At 36.7% G+C, this 25,088-nt stretch overlaps 1 protein-coding gene across 6 annotated transcripts in view; it reads left to right on the forward strand.

The window, feature by feature from the left end:
* The window catches only part of USP24 (ubiquitin specific peptidase 24), a 148,155-nt gene that overhangs the window by 40,339 nt on the left and 82,728 nt on the right, over positions 1-25,088 (forward strand). For 5 of the 6 annotated variants that reach the window (XM_027108404.1, XM_027108408.1, XM_027108403.1 and 2 more), the window contains exons 2-16: positions 975-1,140; positions 2,481-2,548; positions 6,300-6,443; positions 7,125-7,247; positions 12,971-13,006; positions 13,344-13,409; positions 17,241-17,306; positions 19,829-19,903; positions 20,538-20,696; positions 21,833-21,947; positions 22,144-22,247; positions 22,804-22,911; positions 23,118-23,213; positions 23,305-23,466; positions 23,666-23,713. In XM_027108404.1, the coding sequence (XP_026964205.1) occupies positions 975-1,140; positions 2,481-2,548; positions 6,300-6,443; positions 7,125-7,247; positions 12,971-13,006; positions 13,344-13,409; positions 17,241-17,306; positions 19,829-19,903; positions 20,538-20,696; positions 21,833-21,947; positions 22,144-22,247; positions 22,804-22,911; positions 23,118-23,213; positions 23,305-23,466; positions 23,666-23,713 (1,536 nt within the window). The remainder of the gene's footprint in view (positions 1-974; positions 1,141-2,480; positions 2,549-6,299; positions 6,444-7,124; positions 7,248-12,970; positions 13,007-13,343; positions 13,410-17,240; positions 17,307-19,828; positions 19,904-20,537; positions 20,697-21,832; positions 21,948-22,143; positions 22,248-22,803; positions 22,912-23,117; positions 23,214-23,304; positions 23,467-23,665; positions 23,714-25,088) is intronic. The other variant, XM_027108405.1, reaches the window with a different exon arrangement.

Raw genomic sequence — 25,088 nt, forward strand, 5'->3', positions numbered from 1 at the left:
GGGCAAACAGAATAAATCACAAATAAATGTAAAATTATATCTGTGAGTTGTGTTATGAAGGAGAAGTTCGGGATGGTAGGGGTATAAAATAATTAAAGGAATTTGACAATGTTTAGAAGTTCTGGAAAGGTTTTTCTCTGAAAGAGTTTAGAGGGTTAAGAGTTAAGTAGGTTAAAGAGGGCAGAAGGCTGAGTTCAGGAATAGCGGCATCCCTGTGGAGATGGACAGAAGTAGGTGGATTTGAGAGAAATATAGGAGGTCTGATCACTTAGTCTTAGGGGTGGAGATGGGAGAATAGGGTTTTAAGAATGTGTCTTGATTTCTGGCTATGCTGCCAAATGAATGTGGTGCCATTCACTGAGCAGAGAAAAGAGAGCCTAGCACTGAGGTTTGAGAAACTCCAGTGTTTGATGGCTAGGAAGGGGAGGATGTACCAGAAGAGGAGACAGAAGGAACCACCCTAACCCAGACCCCAGAGGAGAACAGGGAAGCATGTTATCCTGGGAGGTAAGGGGAGGGAATCTAGCATACCAAGAAGAGGAAGCAGGCAGAAGGTCAGATATTCCTGAAAAGTAAGATAAGGACTGAAACATGTCCACTGGATTGAATGATGTAGCATTCAGTGTGGTGACCTTAACAGTTGCCACTTTGGGAGAGCATGAGAAAAGGGGCTGTAGGTGAAGGTAGATTTGATATTTATAGCAAGAGATTAAGAGAGTTCATTTTTGAAGAATGAGATGAGCTCACCTTCTGAGAGAGTTGGGATGCCGCATTGATAAAAGCTGAGAATATTTCAGATAGTCTTGGTGAAAGATGTGATTACGAGAAAGAAATGTGGAATCCACAATCTTGGAATTAATGGCTACCAGTGATTAAGGATCTGCTTTGTGTTAAATTGAAAAATTTTTAAGTAGTCACTAATTATGTGTGTGTGTGTGTTTTTTTTTTTTTAAACCATAATCCCTCTTTGTCAGAAGAATGATGAAAACGGAAACTGCTCAGGGGAAGGAATTGAATTCCCTACAACAAATTTATATGAACTGGAAAGCCGCGTTTTGACGGATCACTGGTCCATACCTTACAAGCGGGAAGAGTCACTAGGCAAATGCCTGTTGGCGTCTACCTACCTAGCAAGACTTGGTAAGTTCATACTTCAGGACACAGGAGGAGTTTTCGTTTTTTGGGGTTTTTTTTTTTTGATAGGAGGCTTGACTTTCATCTTAGCTCCTGTCATTGGCCATCTGTATTATCTTAGATCATTTACTCTCTTAGTCTTTGTTTATCCGCTGTGGAGTAAAAGCGTTGAATTAAATCAGCTATTTTCTTCTAACTCCAATAGAGTGTAAGAGTCTTTAAAATATAATTGAAAAGCCTTACGGATATTGAAATTAACTTTTCCACAGAAACTTGGAGCACTTTAGATTAAGGCTTAATGCAGTGGTGTTTTTTTTTTTTAAAGAAAAGAAAGTAATGTTTATTTAATATTTTACGCTTATTAAGTTCTTGGCACTATCTTAAGTGCTTTACAGATATTAAACGAATAGAGTAATAAAATATCACTAGGTTAGAGAATAAGTTTCAACATAAGGAAGCATCTATATTATAAATATATTAAAGAGAGAATAATAATTTATTTTTCATATTGAATTCATTTGTAAAATAAGATGAATTGAGCCAGTGTTTTGCAAATTTTTTTTTCTCATTAGAAGTGCATAGTTTACCATTGTGATTAAATACAAGGCACATCAAAAGGAAATATTTTGACTAGCTTCCATGATGCGTTTATGACTGGCTTCTCAGCAGCAACATTTATTGAGTGCCTGAGAGGATGCCGGTATTATGCTAAGTGGTAGGACTGAAAAAAGAAAATGTGCTCGACAGTGTCTCCACTGATAAGCAAAATCTGTCATTGAGTTTTTCTTTTAAGTGTATTCCGAAGGATAATTTTACAGTGGATTCATTCATTCATTTAGCAAGTATTTATCACTTACTCTATGCCAGGCACAGTTCTGTGCATTTTATTGCACAGAGTTCAATTTGTTTTGGGCAAGAGAGTGATTTTGGCATTTATTGAGAATATTTGTGTTTTTAAAAGAAATGTTTAAGAAGACAGTAATGGCTGATAAGTAGCTGCTGGTGGTGTTTGTTCTATTAGCTATTTAGTCAGATCATTGAAAGTTACTCTGATATGGAAACATGAGTTCAAGCATTTCAGTTCTAATTAGTATTTACTTATTATACTATTAATAAGTGGATATTAATAATAAATATAAATGGATATATTATGCTATTAATAATTTAATACTGTTACTTTCTCAGCCTATTCCTTTATCAGAATGTATGTCTTCTGCTTTTAATAATTCCTTAAGAGTCAAGGTTTCTGTAATAAGTTCCATATGTATGAGCTTGGAATGATATATATGATTTCTGCAACTACCTAAAATCTAAATAAGGCATATTGTTTCATTTATTTTACAAAGGTCTTTCTGAGTCTGATGAGAATTGTAAAAGATTTATGGATAGGTGTATGCCTGAAGCATTTAAAAAGGTAAGAAAAATGTGCTGTGCTGATTTTTTTTTTTTTTTTTTTTTTGGTGGGGGTGAAGGTGAACAGGCTTTTTGCTTTAGTTTTAGTTTTTTAACATGTGAGCCCAGTTTATGAATCCTGTACAACTGAGGAATGCTCAAAAAAGAAAAACGTAGCCCTGAATATGGGGCTCAGGAATGATTTATTTCTTCTATATTTAATTGTTTGCATGTCTTTGGTCGAATATAACTTTTACTTCCTTCTATTTAACTGCTAAAGAATAGGTGAAGACTTACACTAGGAAATTAGAAATCTTACTAAACTAAGGATTGTGGCACTTAGAAAGATGATATTTATTTATCAAAATATAGGCCATTTTGTACATACTATTCTACTGAGACAGAAGCAGACGTTTAAACTATAGAAAGTTTAACTGGATTGAGTATTGTATCTGGCAAAACGGCATGTGGATGGCAGCATCTCTGTTGGAGCTAGACTGATATGCTTGCCCCCATTATGGCCACATCTCTTATAAAGCAATTTTTCTTAACAGTGAGAATAGAAGATCACAGGACTTCTGTTTCTGAAAGCATTCTAACTCAGCATGGTTCCCTATTCAGGACTTGAGTCCTGAATCCTCCAAGAGCAGGGACGATGTCACAGGCACTGTTGTTTTCCCCAGCATATAGCCAGTGCCTAGTGCAGAGAAAGAGCTCAGTAAATCTTTGTTGAATGAATAAATGAGTCTCCTGCTGTCTCATGCTTCTGGGTTTTGACATCCATTTTTTGTCTCATATGCAAGTAAGATACTACAACTACAGGTGATGAAGTTTGTATTTATTATAAAACCCAGTAAAATAAACTTCATTTGCAAACTGTTATTTCCATCTGCGTCTTGACAGACAGAATCTCCCTTGATTCAAGACTGAAGACAGAACAAAATTAATTTTAGGAACAAAAATAGCTTCATCTTTGAAAAAAGGGAGAAATCTTTTAAAATTGTCATTTAGGCAGGGATTATAGAGAATCAAGATTTTTCTTCATTTTGGATGAATTCATCTACCATTTTGTAGTTTTAACTTTTAAGAATTTTGTTAAGAATTATAGTAGCTTTTTAAAAAAATACCAGCACTTTTATAATGTAACATATTGTGATACCTATCATAATGTATGCATAAATTTGCAGAGAAAGAAAATTCAAGTTTATTCAGAGTCATGGAAAAGGGTTTATTCGTGTAAGGAAGGGATTTTTAGGTTGATGATCTTCAGATTCAGAGAGCCCTGGGTCAAGTCAGTCCAGCAGCAAGTTGCATATTTGGAGTGTAATACTCTAACTCTGTACAGAGATGCTTCAGAGGACTGTTTTATTTTATGCCCTCAGCTGTTTGTAGTAGTATAATAAATGGTCAAGCGGTTGTTGGGGTTTTTTTCCTATAAAACAATGAGCACAAAGGTATCTTGCATTATGTTTAATGTCATTCAATTCTTACAGTTTAGAGCTATTAAAAAGATTCCTCTAAACTAGAAGGGCTACAGAATTCTGTGTGCCTTTAGATTTGTGTTTTCTGGTATGATGGCTCTCTCCCTACCTTCCCTGGGCTTTTCTCACAAGCTGCCCTTTTTTTAAAAAAAAAAAAAGAAGTAAGAGTACAAATAATAAGCAATTGTGTGAATAAGGTGCACAAAAGGAGCTTTATTGTAATTTCTACTTTCTTCACCTTTCACTTTCAGGCCAGCCTGGATTCCTTTTTTTTTTTTGGCTGCGTTGGGTCTTTGTTGCTGCACGCGGGTTTTCTCTAGTTGCAGCGAGCAAGGGCTACTCTTCATTGCGGTGTGCAGGCTTCTCATTACAGTGGCTTCTCCTGTTGTGGAGCGCGGGCTCTAGGCGTGCGGGCTTCAGTAGTTGTGGCATCCGGGCTCAGTAGTTGTGGCTTGTGGGCTCTAGAGCTCAGGCTCAGTAGTTGTGGCACACGGGCTTAGTTGCTCCGCAGCATGTAGGATCTTCCCAGACCAGGGCTCGAACCCGTGTCCCCTGTGTTGGCAGGCAGATTCCTAACCACTGCACCACCAGGGAAGTCCCCTGGATTCTTTTACTAGTATATTCAGGCAAGGAAAAACATCCAGGTGTGGCCATAGTGCACAGTTGTGTTTAAACTTTGTGTGCCTCTTCCTCACATGGTGCTGCCTGTCTTGCCCCACCTCATCTGGTAGGTAGATAGAACTCCATTTTCAAAGTAAAAACGGAACATATGAGATGACAACAGAGGGAGTGGTGCTTAGTCCACATAAATTTTATTGTTGTCACATGAAGCTTCTTAAATCTTAATCTCTGCTTTATTATCTGATTTTTAAGCATAGGAAGAATATATAGGCAGGCAAAAGAATTCTTGCAAAAATAGTAGCAAAAAATAGTAATTGCCTTATATAGAATCAGTCTTACGATTATTGTTCATTTGAGCAAATAGTGCAGCTAATTGCTATAGAGAAAGTCTGGAACTGAGGTTTTCCTCTGCAGCTAAAGAAGTTTGGGCTCTTTCAGAGTCTTAACCCTCTTGTTAAGGGGTTCTCAGTGTGGCTAAGGTGAAATTTTTATAGCACAGTATTTTCCCTCTGAAGGGAGATCTTACAAAAACATGAAACCACTGTACCAATTTGCCATTATTTTATTAAGTGGAATCCTCTCACTTTCCCATTCCCTGTTCTGGCAGTTGTTCCTGAATTAGACTTCCCCAAGGACTTAGAAGGTCAAAGATTGGGGAAATCCAAAGATGATGATTTTAGATTCTTCTGTGTGCCTTTTCCTTCCTTTTTAACAAATCTAAGCTGCTATCTGAGTATAAGATGCACCATTTTTTATATTTAAGAAAAATAGCTGCAAAGAAAACAATGTTACAGTGCTATTTTAGATTTGCTTAAACTTTTTTAAAAAATTGTATATTTCTTTAATACATACTAGAAAGGAAAATACAAGCAAAATAAATAGACAAGGTATTTCTAAAATTTTTTTCACATTCAGAGCCCTGCTGCCATCTGGTCAACAGGTGGGAAGATGCAGTTCTGTTTCTGAGATATAAATAATATGAAAAGAATGTGCATGTTCAAATCATGAGATTTCTTAGATTCCAGGAATATTGATTAATAACGACAGCCAAAATATATTAATAATAAAACCTCGCTAATACTTTACATTCGATATACCTTTTGATACTTGTAACATCTCTGTGAAGTGGGTAGGAATTATCCCTCTTTCGAGATGAGAGAACTGAGTCTCTGGGAACTCTGGTAAATTTGTTCAAGACAGCTAGAAAATAGTAGTACCAGAATTGATCTCAGGTTCTTTCTTGTTGTTCACCACTTGACCTCTCCTAGTAATAATGAAAAGTAGAAAACAACATTTTCTTTTAAACAAACTGTTTTATTTATTTATTTGGACACCCTGCGTGGCTTGTGGGATTTTAGTTCCCTGACCAGGGATTGAACCCAGGCCCTCGACATTGAGAGCGCCGAATCCTAACCACTGAACCAGCAGGGAATTCCCCAAACTGTCTTAATATAAGGGAATTAAAGTTCAAAAAAACAAAACTAAGTGTTGACTGTGAAATAAGTGGATAAGTAGATGGACTACAGCTATGGGTCTTTTAAAGCAAGTCATCTGCATAAAAGTAAGTATTATGGTAATAATCTCTTCATTAGTCAAGACTGAACTGATAACTGTAGATGTCTTTTCTTTCTTTTCAAGTAAGACTCTAAAGTGCCGTTTATGTTTTTATAGCTGCTGACGTCAAGTGCTGTTCACAAGTGGGGTACTGAAATTCATGAAGGCATCTACAACATGTTGATGCTATTAATAGAACTGGCTGCAGAGAGAATAAAACAAGATCCAATTCCCACTGGTCTGCTGGCTGTGCTTACAATGGTACAGTATGTCTAAAATGAAGTACTTTGTGTTTTGCTTTTGTTTAAAATACCTACTACCTTCTGACTTGTAATTAATAATGAGTGATCATGATCTTATCATTAAAGTTATTAACTTGACTGTTCTTGCTTTTTATTTTAAAAGCAGAACAACTGTTCTGTGTTTTCAGTTTTAAAGAAATACCTTTCTAATTTTAAGCTTTCTCAGCTTTTAGAATGATTAAATAGCTTTCCTTTATGTCTCCCTGATTATTCGAATCACAAATACTGTCACATAGGGTGTTGATGTAGTTTGGTCTCTGGGCTTTTCCCCCGACTAGTAGCAGTAGCTGCATGAAGAAGAGGCGCTCGTGTTTTCCCTCCTAACTTCTGTCTTCACTGCCTTGTTGCCCATCTCTGCTTGTGGCAGCCCTAGAACACCTGGAGCATTGGCATCACCGTGCCTGGATCAGACCTCCTGTCCTGCTACCCCCTTCTCTTTCCCCACAGCAAACATTGAACAGAACAGGAGAGCACCACTTTGTTCCTCAGCACTGGCTAAGGAATATGTTTTGTTGGGATACTTGAAAGATTCCATTAATGAGGGAGTCCAAGGCTATATTTTTATCTTCTTTTCTAATGCTAATATGTGTTGCTATAGAAGTAGATAATAATAATGCTTCTCTGTTCTCTTTGAATCTAGGCTTTCAATCCTGATAATGAATACCATTTTAAAAACAGAATGAAAGTATCTCAAAGGAATTGGGCAGAAGTGTTTGGAGAGGGAAATATGTTTGCTATTTCACCTGTATCTACTTTCCAAAAGGTAAACATAGTTTTGTTTCATCCTTTTATAGATAAATGTATTGAAAAAGATTTTCTCTGCTACAAAAATGACAATTTACATGGAAGGATAAAACAACCTATGAAAAATGACAAATACTCCATATGGTTCATAAAATTGCTTAACATTTTTTTCAGCTACTGGATATTTTTCCATAGCTGTTAATTAACATCATGAAGAACTTTAGAGATTTGAAATAATGTTTGGTGAAATGAGAAATGACTGCATGACATGAAAAGTGCCCTATTTATTGAATTACCAGAACCCCAGTTTAATGAGTGTCCCAGTTTCTTAGAGATGTTTGAGAAGCTAGAGCATTTGAAATCATTTGAAACGACTAATTATTCCCAGAAAATAAAATCTAGTAGTTAATCTCATGTATAATTTTCTTTAAACTCTGTAAGCTTTAAAGCTTTTGTTTTTTTCTAAGCACAGACCAACATCCTCATTTTATATTTAAAGGCGTACGAAGTGCCAATAACATTATACCCACAAGGAGTACATAATTCAGACAATTTGTTGATCAGACAGTTTGGTTTTTGAGAGACATTTGAAAGAAGTCAATGTAGTAGATAGAAAACTTGTCCATTGATTTATCTAGAAGGCAGGGGTTCAGTTCAGCAATCATTTATTGAACATTTGCTGTGTGTCTGGCATTATTCTAGGCTTTGGAGATATAAATAAATAGTTCCTGCCCTTAGTATAAAGAGTAATAAGACATGACTTCTAACTTACAGCATAGTGGAGGAAATAGGAAAAAAAAAAATCACAGTATAACAAACAATAGGTGCAATTATAATAATAAGTACTATGTATGGAATAAGGGGAAGGAGTTGCCACCTTGGAAGGTCAGGCAGTACTCTAGAGAGGAAATGAGAGCTGAGTGGAAAGTACTGTGAGTATATCCTGTGGAATTTAGTCCCCACAACAGCTCTGTGAGTTACGTGCTATTTTTACCCCCATTTTGTAGATGAGAAACTGAGGCACACAGAGGTTAAGTACTTGCCCAAGTTCACAAACCTGTTTATAGAGGGGACCTGTGCAATCTAGTGCCATAGTCTGCATTCTTTTTATAGTCTTGGCTCCCAAAATACTAAAATCTTATCTTCAGTTATGTTGTGAAGATTAAATGACAAATGTATATAAAAACACTGAACACAGTGGTTCACTTTAGTAAGTACTCAAAAAATGTTCTTTTCCTCCTCCCCCCAATTTACATGTACAACAATGGAGACCCAGAAATGTTGTCTCTTAATTTCTTCTCATTACCACAAAAGGAATTATCTCTTCTGCAAATGCCCTAGATCCCCTCTTCTTTCCTCTTGCCTTCTCAAGCATTTTATGCCTTAGCATTTCTATTCTTTCTTTGGTACGCTCAATTTTTTCCCCTTTATCAGATTATTCCCATTGTGTATAACAGAGTCTAGTATTTTCCCATCTTTAAAAATTCTGCCCTGGATACCACTTCCATCTCTAGCTTCAGCATTATTCTCTATCCCCCTTCACAACCAACCAGATGAAAGATTCCATATCCTTCCCTCTCAGTTACTCTTTTAGTGGTTAGTCTAAAATTTTAACTTATTAATTAAACAAAACCTAAATTTCATCAGTAACTTTACCCTCTTCTGAGGAGTACTTGAAAACCTTAGACTGTTTCGTATACTCATTCCTCACCTGACTCATTATCCTTTTGTCTTTATTGTGCATTGTCTTAGTCCTCTCCTGTATTGTTTTATCCCCTCAAATAGGTACAGTCATCATTACCTTATACAGTGTTTTGACTCAGCACTATTTATATGCTATCTCTTTGTGTACCATTCCTTCTGTATTTCAGACCTTCCATTGGGATGATTTTTCTTCTTCCTGGAGTACATCCTGTACAGTGTCCTTTCATAAGGGGTCCATTGGGAGTTGAGTCTTTGTTTTTGATGGCTTAAACTTGACTTTATTTCCTATTCCTTGAAGAACATTTTCACTGGGTTTTAAATCCTAGATTGACATACATTTTTCTGTCAAAATATCAAAGCTACCATTTCAGTGTCTTCTGGCTTTTTTTTTTTAAATTTATTTTTGGCTGCTTTGATCTTTGTTGCTGTACGCGGCTTTCTCTAGTTGCAGCGAGGGGGGGCTACTCTTCGTTGCGGTGCGCCGGGCTTCTCATTGCAGTGGCTTCTCTTGTTGCGGAGCACAGGCTGTAGGTGCGCGGGCTTCAGTAGTTGTGGCTCGCGGGCTCTAGAGCACAGGCTCAGTAGTTGTGGCCCACGGGCTTAGTTGCTCCGCAGCATGTGGGATCTTCCCTGACCAGGGCTCAAACCCGTGTCCCCTGCCTTGGCAGGAGGATTCTTAACCACTGTGCCACCAGGTAAGCCCTGTCTTCTGGCTTTGAGTATTGTTATTGAAAGTTGATTGTTGGTCTGACTGTTGTTCCTTTGTAAGAAGTCTTTCTTTTCTTCATGGCTATTTTATTTCTTTTTGATAGTTGGCAATTTGACTCTCACTGCAATTAACTGAGGTATTCTTTTTGTTTATTTTGCTTCAGATCATTGAATTTTCGAATCTAAGGATTTATATCTTGTCGCAATTCTGGAAAATTCTCAACCATTACCTTTGTAAATATTGCCTCTTCCCCATTAGTCTCGCTTCCTCTAGAACTTTGATTGGCTACATGTTGGACCTTCTCATTCTGTTCTTTTTTTTTTTTTAATATTTATTTATTTATTTATTTGACTGTACCGGGTCTTAATTGCTGCACATGGGATCTTTGTTGCGGTATGTGGGATCTTTAGTTGCAGCATGCGAATTCTTAGTTGCGGCATATGGGATCTAGTTCCCTGGCCAGGGATCGAACCTGGGCCCCCTCGATTGGGAGTGTGGAGCCTTAGCCACTGGACCACCGGGGAAGTCCCTCTCATTCTGTTCTTATGTCCCTTATTCTCTTTCATATTCTCCGTCTTTCTGTCTTCTTGTACTGAATTTCTGATAACATTTTTTCAGATCTGTGGTCCAGTTCACCGATTTTTTTTCTATTTGTATCCTATAGGCTATTTAACCTATTCATTGTCTTTAATTTCATTTATTATATTTCTCATTTCTATAAATTCTCATTGGTTCATTTTTGACTCTGCTTATTTTTTGTTATCTCATGTTCTTGACTCATATTTTCAGTCTCCTCCTTGTTTGATGTTTAACTTATATGTTTAATGCTTAACATATAAGCATATGTCTGACATCTAAAAGCTGGTCTGATTCTGCCAGCTTTTACTCAGTTGTTTTGTATATGTATGTATGTGTATAGAAAAACATTTTTATACGTATTTTTTTGTTTTCCTGTGAACTTACGTTTCTTGGAATTTAATCTAAGAAGAGTTTTTGAGGCCTGAGTTGAAAGTTCTTTCCTCCAAAAAAGATTTACTTCTTCCAGATGCCTGGGGATACTACGATTTGGGAATAAATTCTCAGCTTAAGGTTTTTCAGACCATAAAGGCAGTGTGAATTGGAGCAGCAAAGACATGTGAGGGCAATTTTGTGGTTATAAATTCCTGGAGAATTTTTTTCTTCTCACAGTCCAGTACCACAGTCAAGGTAGGCAGGCTTCCTTGTTGTTTCCCTTCCACAGGTAAGTTTATTTCAGTTCATCTTACACTCAGGATGTAGCCCTTTGGGTTCTTGGTTTATGTGACAAACTCTTCTTAGTCTCTGAGCCCTGTCTTGACTACATGTCCTGCTTCTCAGCCACTGTAAGGCTGTGAAAATGGAAGCTAGAGGTCTCCAGAGTTCCACAGATGCCTACAGCGTGAAAGCTGGCCTCACAGTTTGCTTACCTCACAGGATTTCTGCTTTCTCTTTTTTTAAAACTTCTGAGCACTTTGTGTCAACTCAGCTATATATTTTTAAAGTGTTTTTTTTTTAATGTTTTTATCCAGTGGTGTTAAGTTATTTTCGGCTGGAGAGATGTTTGGGGTCACTAGACTGAACTCTGCATTAACTCTTCAAGGCATTCCATTCTGCCTTCTTTCTCCACCACTCCACTGAAACAGCTCTCGTTAAGATACCAGCACCTTCGTGTTTCTAGATCCAGAGGAAATGTCTCTCGACCCCGTCAACAGGAATGGTCACAGTCAGTTTCTCCCTCCTTGAAACTTCCTTCCTACAGTCTCTTGCTTTCTGCCTGCCCCTCAGCCACCTTTCCTTTCTCGACTCCTTCACCTCTACCCAACTTTGATCCAGAGTACTCTCTCTAAGAAATATCTTCCATTCTCATGGGTTTAAATGCTGTCTTTGTGCTGATGGCCCTCTGCTTTATTATATCTCTGTGGCCCAAACCTCTTCTCTGAGCACAACAGACTTGAAGAGCCAACTGTCTCCTCTTGGTTGCCACACAGACATCTCAAACTGTGCCTAAAATGGAACTTCATTATGTCTCCCCAGCCTTCATTCTTCTCCCTTTCAGTAAATGGCATCACCATCTACCTACATGCTCAAGCCAAAACATAGGAATCAGCCACGATTCATCCCTTTTTCTTATTCCCCATATCCAAACTGTAAACAGGTCCTTTGATTTAATCTCACATAGATTTTAAGTTGACTTCTCTCTTTTTCCTCTGCCACCATCCTACTCCAAACACCATCATGTCCTACCTAGTTACTGCACTAGTCTTCTCCCTGGTATCTCTACTTTTCACTCTCTCATTGATCCATTCCATTCCATTCTCCACATAACTGCAAAACATCCCCTTAAAACATAAAAGGCATCATTTTCTTGCTTTAAACACCTCTGTTGCTTTCTTTCTAATCACAGTCTACAGATTTCTGCATCATCTGGCTTTTCCTGTCTCTACAGCTTCATCTGTACCTTCTCTCCTGCACCCCGGCTCCCAGCTGGGAGAGTTGCCTCTCAGTTTTTCAAACAAGGTAGGCTTTTCTGCCTTCCCCAAACAGGACCTTTTCCATTTCAGCCTCTCTGCCTGGACTATTCTTTGAATGGCTAAATCTGTCTCATCCTTTAAGTTCCAGATTAAAGACCACCTCTTCAGAGAGGTTTTCTGTGACCACCACTCTGAACAGAGTAGGCTCCTTTTTCATTTGAAGACCTTTTGTTTTTCCTTTTGTGGAATTTAGCACAATCTGAGTTATGTGTTGGTTTACTTGTCTTTATTGATCCTGCTAGAATATGAGCTCTGTGAAAGCAGGTACCACATCTCTTCTTAGTCACTGTTCTGTATCCAGCCACTAGAACATTATTCAGCCCCTAGAACAGTGAATGCTTAAGAAAGGAAAGGAGGGAAGAAAAGGAGGAGAAAAGAAGAGCTTACTCTAGGACAGTAATTAATGGTACAGCTGGGACTAAAACTTTTAATTCCTTGATTCCTGATTTGCTACTCTTTAAGTTAATTTAGTTCCTAAAATATAACTCTCTTAGAAAATTTAACTCAAGTTATCTTGTACCTCAGAGAGCTTAAACTGATCTCAGCTACCCAAAACACATAAATGCTTCGTATTGTAGCAATTCCATCAAAATACAGACTTACTCATGCAACTGTTTACAGTAATGTCAAAGAATCACGTTAAGAAACATTTGAGAAAACTTTGAAATATTTTTTAAATTTTAATTTTTTTCCAACATTTGATTTAGGATAAAAGAAATATGAGGGTTAGTAGGGAAGTTTTTGTATTGCCATCTCAATTTCTATTTTCTTTTCTCATAGGAGCCTCATGGATGGGTTGTGGATTTGGTAAATAAGGTATAAAGCTTTTATTAATATGATCATGTTTTCCATTTTCTAATGAGATTTCCTAGAGTTTGGTGTTTTAGGTAGATGACAGCTACAGAAAATAATCAGATAGGTTTTACAGTTTCTCCCTCTGTTTTGTATGTGCTGTTTATACAGATAAACCTCAGCCTTAGGGCTTAGCACATCTCCTCTAGTATATCACAGGAGCATTGGAATTATTTTTGTGATGACCCTTAAGACCAGGATTATAGAGCACACTGATAAAGCAGAATGTGAGCCTTAGTTGCTTGCTTAAACTATTAAGGTATAGCATTTTAAAATTAACGTATACCTTTTTTCTTCTCAGTTTGGAGAATTAGGTGGATTTGCAGCAATCCAGGCCAAGCTCCATTCAGAAGATATAGAACTTGGGGTAAGTTAAACCACTATATATATACAGTGTGGAAGTTCACTTTATCTGGGTTGCTGTGTAACCCAAGGGACATGGTCTAGACAAATTAAATTAAATGTTAAAGTTTAAGTCAATCTTTACAGGAGCAGCTTCCATGTTGCTGATAACCACAGAAATGTTTACTGTTAATCAAAATAAGCAAATTTCAGTGTATGGTGTTTGGTTTTTTTTTTTCACCACACTAATTTCTCTTTGTGATATTTTTCTCTTAACTACTAACTTGTGGTGGTTACATGAAATTATCTTGCTATTTAGGGACAGTTGCTATATGTGGCAAGTATATGTGTACATAACAATTTTATGCCTCAGATAAGTCAGAAATTATTTCATAGTACCAGAAACAAATAAAATATTTTATTTTAAGATTGTTTAGTCAGCTTTTTGGTGTTACATAGATTCATAGATAACAAGGGCTATAACAGGAGCTTAGAACCATCCCTCAGGTGCAATACCATTATCTTTTCATGTCAACTTTATTTTCTCAAATTTAACCTTGTGATAAGGGGAATAACATAATCTTTAATTTTTCACGGACTGCCGACTTGTTTGTAACCGAGAGCACTTTATTCTGTTCTCTAGTTAATTAATCATTCAGTTATAAGCTACGTATGTACTTGCCATGTAGAAGACACTGTGCTAGCTACTGTAAATTGATCAGAGCAGAAAATGATGTGGTAAAATAATATACCGAAGTGGTATAAATTGTGCTTACAGTAGCAGTTATTTCTGTGGGACCGTGACCAATCACCTAACTCCCTTGGTCTATCTTTGCATGAGAGCAGTAACAACGGTCAATGAGAGAGACTGGTGCTGTGGTTGGTAATAGTCTATTTCTTGCTACCCAGTGTTTATCCTTAAAGATCATATGTCTGCCAGCTCATAAATACTTCTACTGACACTGATCAGAGAGGCCTCTTCTCCCTCCCTGACTGTTAACTAGGTTGTTAGGCTGTCATTTTGATCCCCATTAAGTGGATCAGGTATGTTAGAGACGACTCTTGACCTGGAAGATAATAGTTAGTGACTTCAAAAGCAAGACAAAACAACACCTGTTCAGATACAGGGTTTTATCCAGCTTGCTTGTTTCTCAAGAACTGGCTATATAGGTCATTGGGCAGTATTAGAAATGAGCTTCATTTTTTAAAAAGTTTAAATAAAACACTCACTAATTTCCTTCAGAGTTAATTTATTTAAACAAACAAACAGAGAAGCCCAAAGTTTCTCCCCTACTTGGATGAAAATTGGCCAAGGATGGATGCATAGGAATCTGGGCTTGCCCTCATTATTATCAAATGTCTTGAAGCTAAAGATACCTCGAAGATTTTTCCCTTAGGTCAGACCATTTTTCAGACAACTGTGTTGTTTGTTGCAGTTGATGTAAAATTAGATTGTTTAGGTTGTATTGAGAAGATGGTAGAAATTCAGGCATAGGAGAAGGAGATTGCAAAGATTGAGGCTCTAATTTTGCAAACAGGTCCAATTAAAATTGCACAGTAAGGGCTTCCCTGGTGGTGCAGTGGTTAAGAATCCACCTGCCAATTCAAGTGTTCGAGCCCTGGTCTAGGAAGATCCCACATGCCGCAGAGCAACACTAAGCCCGTGCACCACAACTACTGAGTCCGCAAGCCACAACCACTGAAGCCCGTGCACCTAGAGCCCGTGCTCTGCAACAAGAGAAGCCACTGCAATGAGAAGCCCACATGCCGCAATGAAGAGTAGCCCCGCTCACAGCAGCTAGAGAAAGCCTGCATGCAGCAACAAAGACCCAAGGCAGCCAAAAATAAATCAATAATTGTTTTTTAAATCACAATAAATGTCTCATTTCTGACCAGTTAAGAAGGTGACTATGTCCCAGAATAAATTTAGGCTGTGTTATAAGACTGAATACAAGTGAATGTCATCGTTTTACATTTATATTTACATATTTTTGGATTTGAAAAATACTGGGGGAAAAAAATCATTCACAATCTGTCAGTTTAAAATACCTGTACAAAGTAAGAAGTGGAGGTTTCCTGTCCTCCACCCCACCCCAACACATACATCTACCTCCTAGGTCATGGTTACCCATATAATGCATAGCCTTTCTGACTTTTTCCTAAGTTTATATAAAATATATCTGCATGTTCTCTCTTTCTCTTTGAGACCAAATTGTAATCAAACTATACCTAGTAGCATACTTTCACATAACATTATATCATGGACATCTTTCCAGGTTAGTGCTATCAGTGTTTTTGATGGCTCCAGTGTGTTCCTGCAACTGTTGTACCGTGATGCAGTCATTTATTAATGAGCATTGGATTATTTCTAAGTTTTTGCTATTACAGAGAGTGTTCCATGTAAATTTGTCCTTGTGTACATTTGCTGCCATATCTGAAGGATAGATTCCTAGAAAGTGGGATTTCAAAGATTATATACATTTTAAAATTATAATTGATAGTGCTAAATCTCCTTTTAAAAAGTGGTGACCAGTGTATACTCCCATAAAGTCATTTCCTAGTATGACATTAGTGCTGAATATTGTCAGTCTTTAATTTTCCAATATGATGGACCAAAAAAATGGTATTTTATTATCTAATTTGCAATACTCTGATTTCCTGTGAATTTGAGCATTTTGTTATATGACTATTGGCTATTGGCATTTCTTCTGTAAATTTGATCTATTTACATAGGTCTTTGGGGTTCCTTGTCTTATTTATTTTTTTCTTTTTATATTAAGTATATCAATGTCATGTCTATTTTGTGTATTTGTAAATTTCTTTTCCTTCTCTTTTCATTTCTGTTGATGGTGTCTTTTTGCCATAGAGAGGCTTCAAAATTTTATACAGTCAGTTTTTTCCTTAATGGCTTAAAATTTTTCTGATTTGCTTGGGGAGTGTTTCCTTCCCCATCTCAAGGTTATAAAAATACTCATATAATTTTATACTTCTACAGTTTCATTTTTTAAACTTAGTTCTTGAATTCGTTTAGAATGTATTTATATATGATGTAAGATAGAAATCCAATTTTATTTTCTTCCAAATGGGTAACTAATTGTTGTTAAGATCCTTTAAAAAATATTCCATTTTTTTCTTCACTACTTTGATTTGTTGGCTTTATCAAATGTCAGAGTCCCGTGTATACATGAATTGTTCTTGGACTTCTGTTCCTGTCATTCATTCGTTCGGTCACTCTGCCATTTTTATACCATTTCTCCAGTGTTTTCATTATTGATAGTGCCAGTTTTGCTCAGCGTCTTTCTTTTCTCAAATTTTATTGATCATTCTCATATTTTTACTCTTCTGAATATAGCCAGCATGTCAGGTTCTCCTGCTCTAGAAAGTTCCACCAAGACCATATGTGGAATTGTGTTCAGTTTGTAGGTGTGTTCAGTTTGTTCATTTTTACAGTACTGGTCTTTTCCATTCAAGAACATGGTATCTCATTTATTAGTCCTGGACTATTTATGTATTTTTGTAAAGTTTTATAATTTTCTTCATGGAAGTTTTAAGTATTTTTTTGTTAAAGGCACATTTCACTCCTTCCCCAACTGTTCTCTCCTTGTTCAAATAAAAATTTTTATTACTCTGCAATGTGAACGTTAGAATCATCTCATCCAAGCCTTGAAAGAAGTTTTATTGGCATATTATGATTTAAATCACATTTCTACAGTAATTTAAATAAATCGACATCTTTATATCAGTTCTTCTATTCAAGAGTATAAAATGTTCTCTGACATATTAAAAGGGATTTGTTTAATGTTAAAAGGAAGAAACTCGCTCACATTTATTTCTCACCTTTACTGTCTTTTTTCAGGCAGTATCAGCACTGGTGCAGCCCTTAGGGGTGTGTGCAGAGTACCTCAACTCCTCAGTGGTACAGGTAAGACAGGCCATTTTACACTTACTTCAGAGGTGATCTAAGACATACAAACAGTAAAATTATCTTTTTATCAGGTTGTTCAGAATTGTGCCTAATTTAGAGTAACTTTTTTTTTCAGATTAGCTATCTTTATAGTGAAAATATCAGAAGATAAATAAAAGTGATTACTAATTTAAGGTATAGGAGACCTAACATTTAAGGTTATTTACCTTTTTAATTTATCATTTTATCAAATATAATTACATATTATAGCATATATTTTTCTTTGCTTCCTTCACTATAAAATAGGTGGCATATATCCCTACCCCCTTTACAGGATTATTTAAGGGTTCAGTGCCATTATGTGTTAAACAGTGTTGAGTGGTGCTGGGCTCACCTGCTAGCCAAGTCACTCACTATCTGAGTAACAGTTTAACAGCACATCTTGTCTGATTTCTTGCCTCTGCAGATTGTACGTCAGCAGGTCACAGGATAGTCGAGGCTGTGGAATGTTCAGCTTCCTAATGCTTAGGGCTTATTACATTTTCTTATTCCTTTCCATTTCAGTTAACAAGTTTTACTGAATAAAATGTCATGTTGAAATACCTCCATTTATTATTTTCTTTATAGAAATAAGTCTGTGAAACTTAAAACTTTCACAGAGATTTTTTTTTAAATCACCGCAAATGGTTTTGAAAGCTTAGTGTCCTTTGGAAGCAAATAGTATGCACTTGTTCCTTCTTTCTAATATCTAATTTACTTAGGGCCATTTTAACAAGGGATATAGGATTTTTTTAGTAGGTTCTGGAAATTCCTGCTATTTCTAAGTTTTAAGTGCCTTCTTTAGAGTTCAAAGCAATACTGCAAGATTTTTAAATGAAACAGGATGGCTACTTATGTATTTCTTCATTCTGGATACTAAGGTCTTTAGAGACATCTAGTGTTCTCTCACTTATTAAGCATATGAATACAATCATTCGTTTTGTAGCTGAAACAAAGACATAAAGAGACAAAATGATTTGACTTAATAATTGGCTTTTTAATAATCAGAGCCAGGATTGAATTTTTAAATGCATGCTTTTAAACCCATGCATTGCTCCATGGAAAGAGCTTCAGTGTAAATATTCCAACTGCTAATTAATACTAAGTTCTTTAGAAATTCCAGGTTTTATATGTAAACACAGTGTACTTTTTTTCGCTCCGTTGGGTCTTCGTTGCTGCACGCGGGCTTTCTCTGGTTGTTGCGAGCGGGAGCTACTCTTCGTTGTGGTGCGCAGGCTTCTCATCGCGGTAGCTTCTCTTGTTGCGGAGCACGGGCTCTAGGTGCGCGGGCTTCAGTAGTTGTGGCCCGCGGGCTCAGTAGTTGTGGCTCGCGGGCTCTAGAGCGCAGGCTCAGTAGTTGTGGTGCACGGGCTTAGTTGCTCCGCGGCATGTGGGATCTTTCCGGACCAGGGCTTGAACCCGTGTCCCCTGCATTGGCAGGCAAATTCTTAACCACTGTGCCACCACGGAAGTCCAAGCACAGCATACTTTAAAAAGAGTAAAAAGTATATGAATTTCCAACCAAAGCTTATTTAACTTTATCTTTATTTTAATTATATCAAACCATCCAACCTTAAATTCATTCAGCAATAAATTCATACCATATTTATGTAAATTAACAATTGTCTCTACCACTTGCTCCTTGTGTGACTTCGGAAGACTGAAGTAACTCCTGTGACTTGGCTTTTTATCTGTAAAATAGTGATAATAACCATGCCTATCTCACAGAGTTGCAGTGAGAATTAAGCAGGGCTGGCACATGCTGACAAGAGCCGTGTGACTTGCCTCTTACCCTGACAGCCCTCAGTTCTCACTATACAGTTGGCATAAGTGTAAATAAAGAAATTCTACTAGGATAATCAGTTGCCTGATGTCATTTTAATTCATTGCTAATGTCTTCTTGCTTTGACAGCCAAATATTGTCTATCTTCTCTTGTCACCAGATAAGTTTTAAAAATTATTTTACTTAAATGGAAGTGATCATTTAGATCTAGCTAATAGTTTGCTACTTTTCACATACTATTCAGAGTTAGTTACCTGGTTATGCTACCATTCTGGAGCAGTGTGTTGTATGAGTCTTGTCTATAGGCCTCATTTATATCAGTTAGCAAAATAAATGCATAAAACAGCGTATTTTTCATGGTCTGAGCTTACATTCGTTTTTTAAATCAAATGCAAAATACTTTATTACAAAAATAGTACATACTCATGCCTTAATGTTTTAAGTTAGTCGGTGTGTCTTTGGTTGTCTTTGGTTGCTCTTCAAAGGACCCTTTATAAGATAGTAAAGAGGGATTGCACCCATATGATAGTAAAGAAGCTGAGGCACAGAATCAGTTAAGGGTTTACTTGGGATGGTATTACCTAGTTAGTGGCTGCTCTAATACTAGAATTCCAATCTTTGCATAGCACCCTCTCCTTTGTGAAATATGAATAGCACCCTCTCTAGTTTGGGGACAGATTCACGGGTCCTTATTAACTTTAGTACTGTTTTCTTGCAGCCCATGCTGGACCCAGTCATCCTTACTACAATCCAGGACGTGCGGAGCGTGGAAGAAAAGGACCTTAAAGATAAGGTAATGTTCTCTCCAGTCAAGTAGCCCCAATGCCTATTGGTCCATGGAAGCAGAGCCAGGGCTTAGGGCAAGGTTCACACACCATTGCTGTTTGGATTCTGGTCACATACAACTCACATCAAATTAATTTTACATCTCCTAACCAAAAAATGTTTTGTCTGAAATACCAAGTGGTTGGTGTTACCTCAGTCAATAGAATGAATGTAGGGTTGTCAGCAAGTGATACCATTAAGAATTTTACTAACATGTTGATTTTTTTTTAACATGTTGATTTTGATAGTAGTATAATTGGTATAGCATTGAAGAAGCTTTAAAATGATTCAGTATTAAAAGCTATCCAAAGGTGTTTAAAGCAATTTTAACATTTAAATTTAACGTGATTTATTTTGTCTACCTTGAATTTATCACAGAACCCTTCCCTTTTCTTTGCTCACACATGCTAACTTTTGTTTAGAAGTAAAATGTAGTTTATTGACCATGTGGAATATCATATACCATTAGACCATGGTTATTGAAAATGTCCTGTATTCCTGTGTGTGTGTAAGAATTGGCATCAGAATGTCTTCATGGTTCCTTTTTGTTTTTTCTGTTTATGTATCTCTACGTTTGTGTGTATTTTGTTTTTAAATAAAAGAGATTGGTTAGCATCCCGGAGCTCTTGTCTGCCATTAAGTTACTTTGCATGCGCTTCCAACCGGATCTGGTGACCGTTGTGGACGACCTTCGACTAGACATCCTACTGCGCATGCTAAAATCACCTCATTTTAGCGCTAAAATGAATTCCCTCAAAGAAGTAAGTTTTGCGTCCGTTTCTGGAAGACTTAAAGGACAGACACTAAGTTTTTCCAGAACTTGTAGTTATTAATATAAAAATGTTGGGAAATAAAGAATAATAATTTCTTGTAATCCTACAAAAAGAGTTAACTGTGATTATATATAAAATGGTATACATGTTTATAATTGTTAATAAAGCAATATTTTTATACGTATTACATTCCAAATTCGTTCTGTGAAATATTTAGTGTTCTAGTGAAATTTGCTAGAACATAATTCCTTGGAATATACAGTTTGAGATTTACTTTTTACCCTAAGGGTATAATTCCTTTTACTATATTTCAGATATGTGTTTACTTAAATCAAATCTTCTAACTGGGGTTGAGGCAAAATTTTGTTTTGTTTACAACTGTGATGGTCTAAGCAAAATGATGGAAGTAATTTTCTGCAGCTTCCTAAACTTTACATGAGCATAGTTGGTTTTGGTGAGTTTCCGGTGGAGCCAATACAGTTCAGTCATAATTCCAGTTATTTTCCTTCAGCTTTGTGTTAATTAGGATTCTTGGCTGCAAGTGAAATAAACTCATCTTGAATTATCTTAGACTAAAAGAGGAATTTAATGGAAGAAGGCTAGGCTGTCTCACATGAATGAGAGATTGACTAGCCAAACCGTGTAAGGGCAGGGACACATGTGGGCAACAGGATCAACTAGAATCTGAGAACTGAATCACTGCCAGGACTCTATCCAGGTCTTATCTCTGCTTTTATGAGCATGATGGCCTTGTTCTCTTTCCACCTACAGAGTGGCATCTTTCATATGGTAGACATGGCCATGGATAGCTCTTGTGACTGGGGAAGGACTGATACTTTCTCTCTGGTCCCAAGTATAGAATTTGGAGGAGTGCTCTGATTGAAGTTTGGGTCAGATGTGCATCCCTGAGCCAATCAGCAGTGGCCCAGGAAGTGTGAACTCTGTGTTCTTTTTAAAGAGACATCACAAATAAGTGGTCTATTAACTTCTAATAACTGGCCTTTGATACATTTTGGCTAATCGTTAGACCACGTTGTAACACTATAAAAGTCACAAAATATATATGAAGATTTTGATTATGAATATTCGCATTAGATTCAATCACAATAATCCTGTCTTTTTAGGTAACCAAACTAATAGAAGATAGCACTTTATCCAAATCTGTGAAGAATGCTATAGATACAGACAGACTATTAGATTGGCTAGTTGAGAACTCAGTTCTTTCAATTGCATTGGAAGGTAAGTTGCTTAAAAAAGGTTACCTAACACATAAATAATATATTTCTGTATAAAAAAGGTATGAAATTGTTGTTTTGACTATATTAGCCTTTAAATAATCTTACAGAAAGTTAATATTGCTTTGAATAAATAGGATCATATTTAGAAAGTTAGTGTTCACTGTATCTGTCTGCCTCTCTGGTGTTTCTTCTCTTAGGCAACATAGACCAAGCACAATACTGTGATCGTATAAAGGGAATTATTGAACTCTTGGGCAGTAAATTGTCTTTAGATGAGCTCACTAAAATTTGGAAGATACAGGTAAGTTGATCAGAATTATTTTTGCCTTTTTCTAACTTTTTTCAGTAAGGGCGAAGGGTGGTGACTCTCTAAAGCAGAGACTTACTGCCCATGGATAAATAAATAATAATTGAAGTCACAAATTATCTATAAGCAGATTTAAAAATGAGACACATAATACTCTCAACTGAGACCCTCAAGATCATTTATAAAATGTGAAAAGTGAGTATGTTTTTCTTGTAATTAGTTTAAATTGTTTTTAAGCCAGTTGAAGATATTTTGTTCTCCTCTTGAAATGAACATGTCAGATTGAGAACTTGATTCTCATCTTTTTTTACATTGTCTTTTTAGAGATTTAATGCTTCTAGGAATTTAAACAAGGCCAACAGATAACCATTAATAATGGTTGCTTCTTGTAGTCTTACCAATTTTATCACGCAAGTGTATGTATGCTGTTAGACTAGAATCAATTTATCTTTGTTACTGTTTTGCTTTTGCGTCTATAAATCAACAGGGAAAGACTTGGGTTTTTCCGGTCTCCAAGACTTAACTTTCTTCCCAATGTCTTCTTTTCTAGTCAGGACAATCATCTACTGTGATCGAGAATATCCATACTATTATTGCTGCAGCAGCTGTCAAATTTAATTCAGATCAGCTTAATCATTTGTTTGTTCTCATTCAGAAGGTATGTGTTCAAACGTGCTTACTTTTAAATATTTCTAAAATAATTTTATTTTGAAGTCTCCTCCCTCTAAATTAGCAGTGTTTAACCGTACACTTCTTACTTTATTAAACTTTTTTAGCTCAAGTTTAAAGTTTTTGCATATTTTGCCAGTGTGATCAAATGGGACTGGGAAGCAGTTCCTGTGTCTTTTCTTTTTCGTTCTACAGAGCTGGGAGACCGAGACCGATAGAGTAAGACAGAAGCTATTGAGCCTGATTGGACGAATAGGCCGTGAAGCTCGCTTTGAGACCACTTCTGGAAAGGCAGGAGAATCAAATGACTTTTTCTAGCTACAAGTACTTAAAGCAGCTTTACTTGCGTATGGGCTGGCTCATCACATGTGGTTTATTATAGGTGTTAGATGTACTCTGGGAACTGGCTCATCTCCCAACGTTGCCCAGTAGCCTTATTCAGCAAGCTTTGGAGGAGCACCTGACAATCCTAAGTGATGCGTATGCAGTGAAAGAAGCAATCAAGAGGAGCTACATCATTAAGTGCATAGAAGATATTAAAAGGGTTGGTTTTATCTTTGGTCTAGTTTTGTTGTCAGAGCAACAGTATTGTCTGAGTAATTAGAGCCAAATAATTTTCCTCCCCTATTATGTAAATTAAACTAAATGTCCTACCTGGAAGCTCATACCTTAGAGTCCAAAATAGGGAAATTATAGGTACTGCTTTTACCAAGTCACTTATATTTCTTAAAATTAATTTTCAGCCTGGAGAATGGTCAGGTTTGGAAAAAAACAAGAAGGATGGATTCAAGGTAAGAATTTGCAGATGGAACCAACTAAAAGGTATACTAATTTAATAATTCCTTTTAATAAATTGAATTATAATTTTAAGATAAAAGTTATCTTTTAGTGTTTCTTCGAATAATATTCAGATACACACTGCTGTTTAAATATTTGCTTATGACCTGTGCTTATTATTTAAAGCTTGGGGGTTATTGACTGTCAAAGGGGAAGAAAAATCCAGGGTCACATTCAAAGAGTAGTTTTACTATATTATTTTCATAAGATTGTAAGACCTTCAACTTAGTTTTTCTTTTTTAAAATTAAATCCAAAGTATGCACATCTTTAATAAGCACAGTGGATTCTAAATAAATATCGTGTCCATTTTTCTCCCATAAGAGAGAAATGGAGGAACATTCATAGAGTCAGAAGAGAGAAAGAAGGGAAGAAAGAAGTTCATTCGTTGCTGGCACGTAGTTGTTTTCTAGGTGCTTGGTTCAGATGTGTTCCTAAAGTAATTCCTTACACAAACGGTTATTGAGTGAGTGCCTGCTGCTAGGACTCGATTTTAGAAGGTAGAACTGGGTAGTGATGGGTGCTGTGAAGTCCTACGCTGCAGGGCTTTGGCCTCCAGGTGACTGTGGACTTAAGGGCTATCCTTCGAAAGGGTGGGTAGCAGCATGTGTAGTGATGATTGTAGCTCTCCTGTTGCTGCAGTCAGTAGCTGCTCACTGGAGCCTGCTTCCGTGGTTGCTGCAGCCCTGATCAGAGCATGTCCTCCTCCCACGCAGGCCCTCAGGTTGCCCAGATGAAACAAAGCCTAGCAGCGAGAGGGGTTTCATTTCACTGTTATCATAAGAAAAGGTTTTAGTAAATAGCTAATGGCTTAGGAATTTCATTGGTAAAACATATTTCTTGGCTTTCCTAGTAAGTATTTCTTTAAAGGATCTTGAATACTGCTAATTTACATTAGTAAATTCAGAGACTCAGCTCTTGCTAAGCGGGCTTGGTGACTCAGTAGGCTTTTATTCTCTTAAATTATGCTTGGTCATAAAGTTTAGTTGGGGACATTTAAGAACTTTGTGTGTTATATTTCTGACATTGAAATTTGATCAAGTGAATTTTCTACATTAAAATCGTTCACAGACTGGAGCTGGTAATGCTCAGGTTATGATTAATTGTTCCTTTAATTCAACAACATTGCTCTCTTTCTACTCAGATACAATTTGAATTTTCTCAGCTCAGTGATTCAGATAATTTAGCACCCTCTGTCTTTATGAAACTCATCCAGAGTTATTTAAGAAGTTTAAATCTTTCAATAGTAATAGTAAGAGGGAAAGGGTATCTATAGAAAATGGTCTTTTCTTCACAGTAACAGATACATTTCTTTATAGGTATGAAGGTCA

The sequence above is a fragment of the Aethalodelphis obliquidens genome, unplaced genomic scaffold, assembly GCF_003676395.1.
Source record: "Aethalodelphis obliquidens isolate GAN/ISIS:26980383/991018 unplaced genomic scaffold, ASM367639v1 scaffold9, whole genome shotgun sequence".
Classification (NCBI taxonomy): domain Eukaryota; kingdom Metazoa; phylum Chordata; class Mammalia; order Artiodactyla; family Delphinidae; genus Aethalodelphis; species Aethalodelphis obliquidens.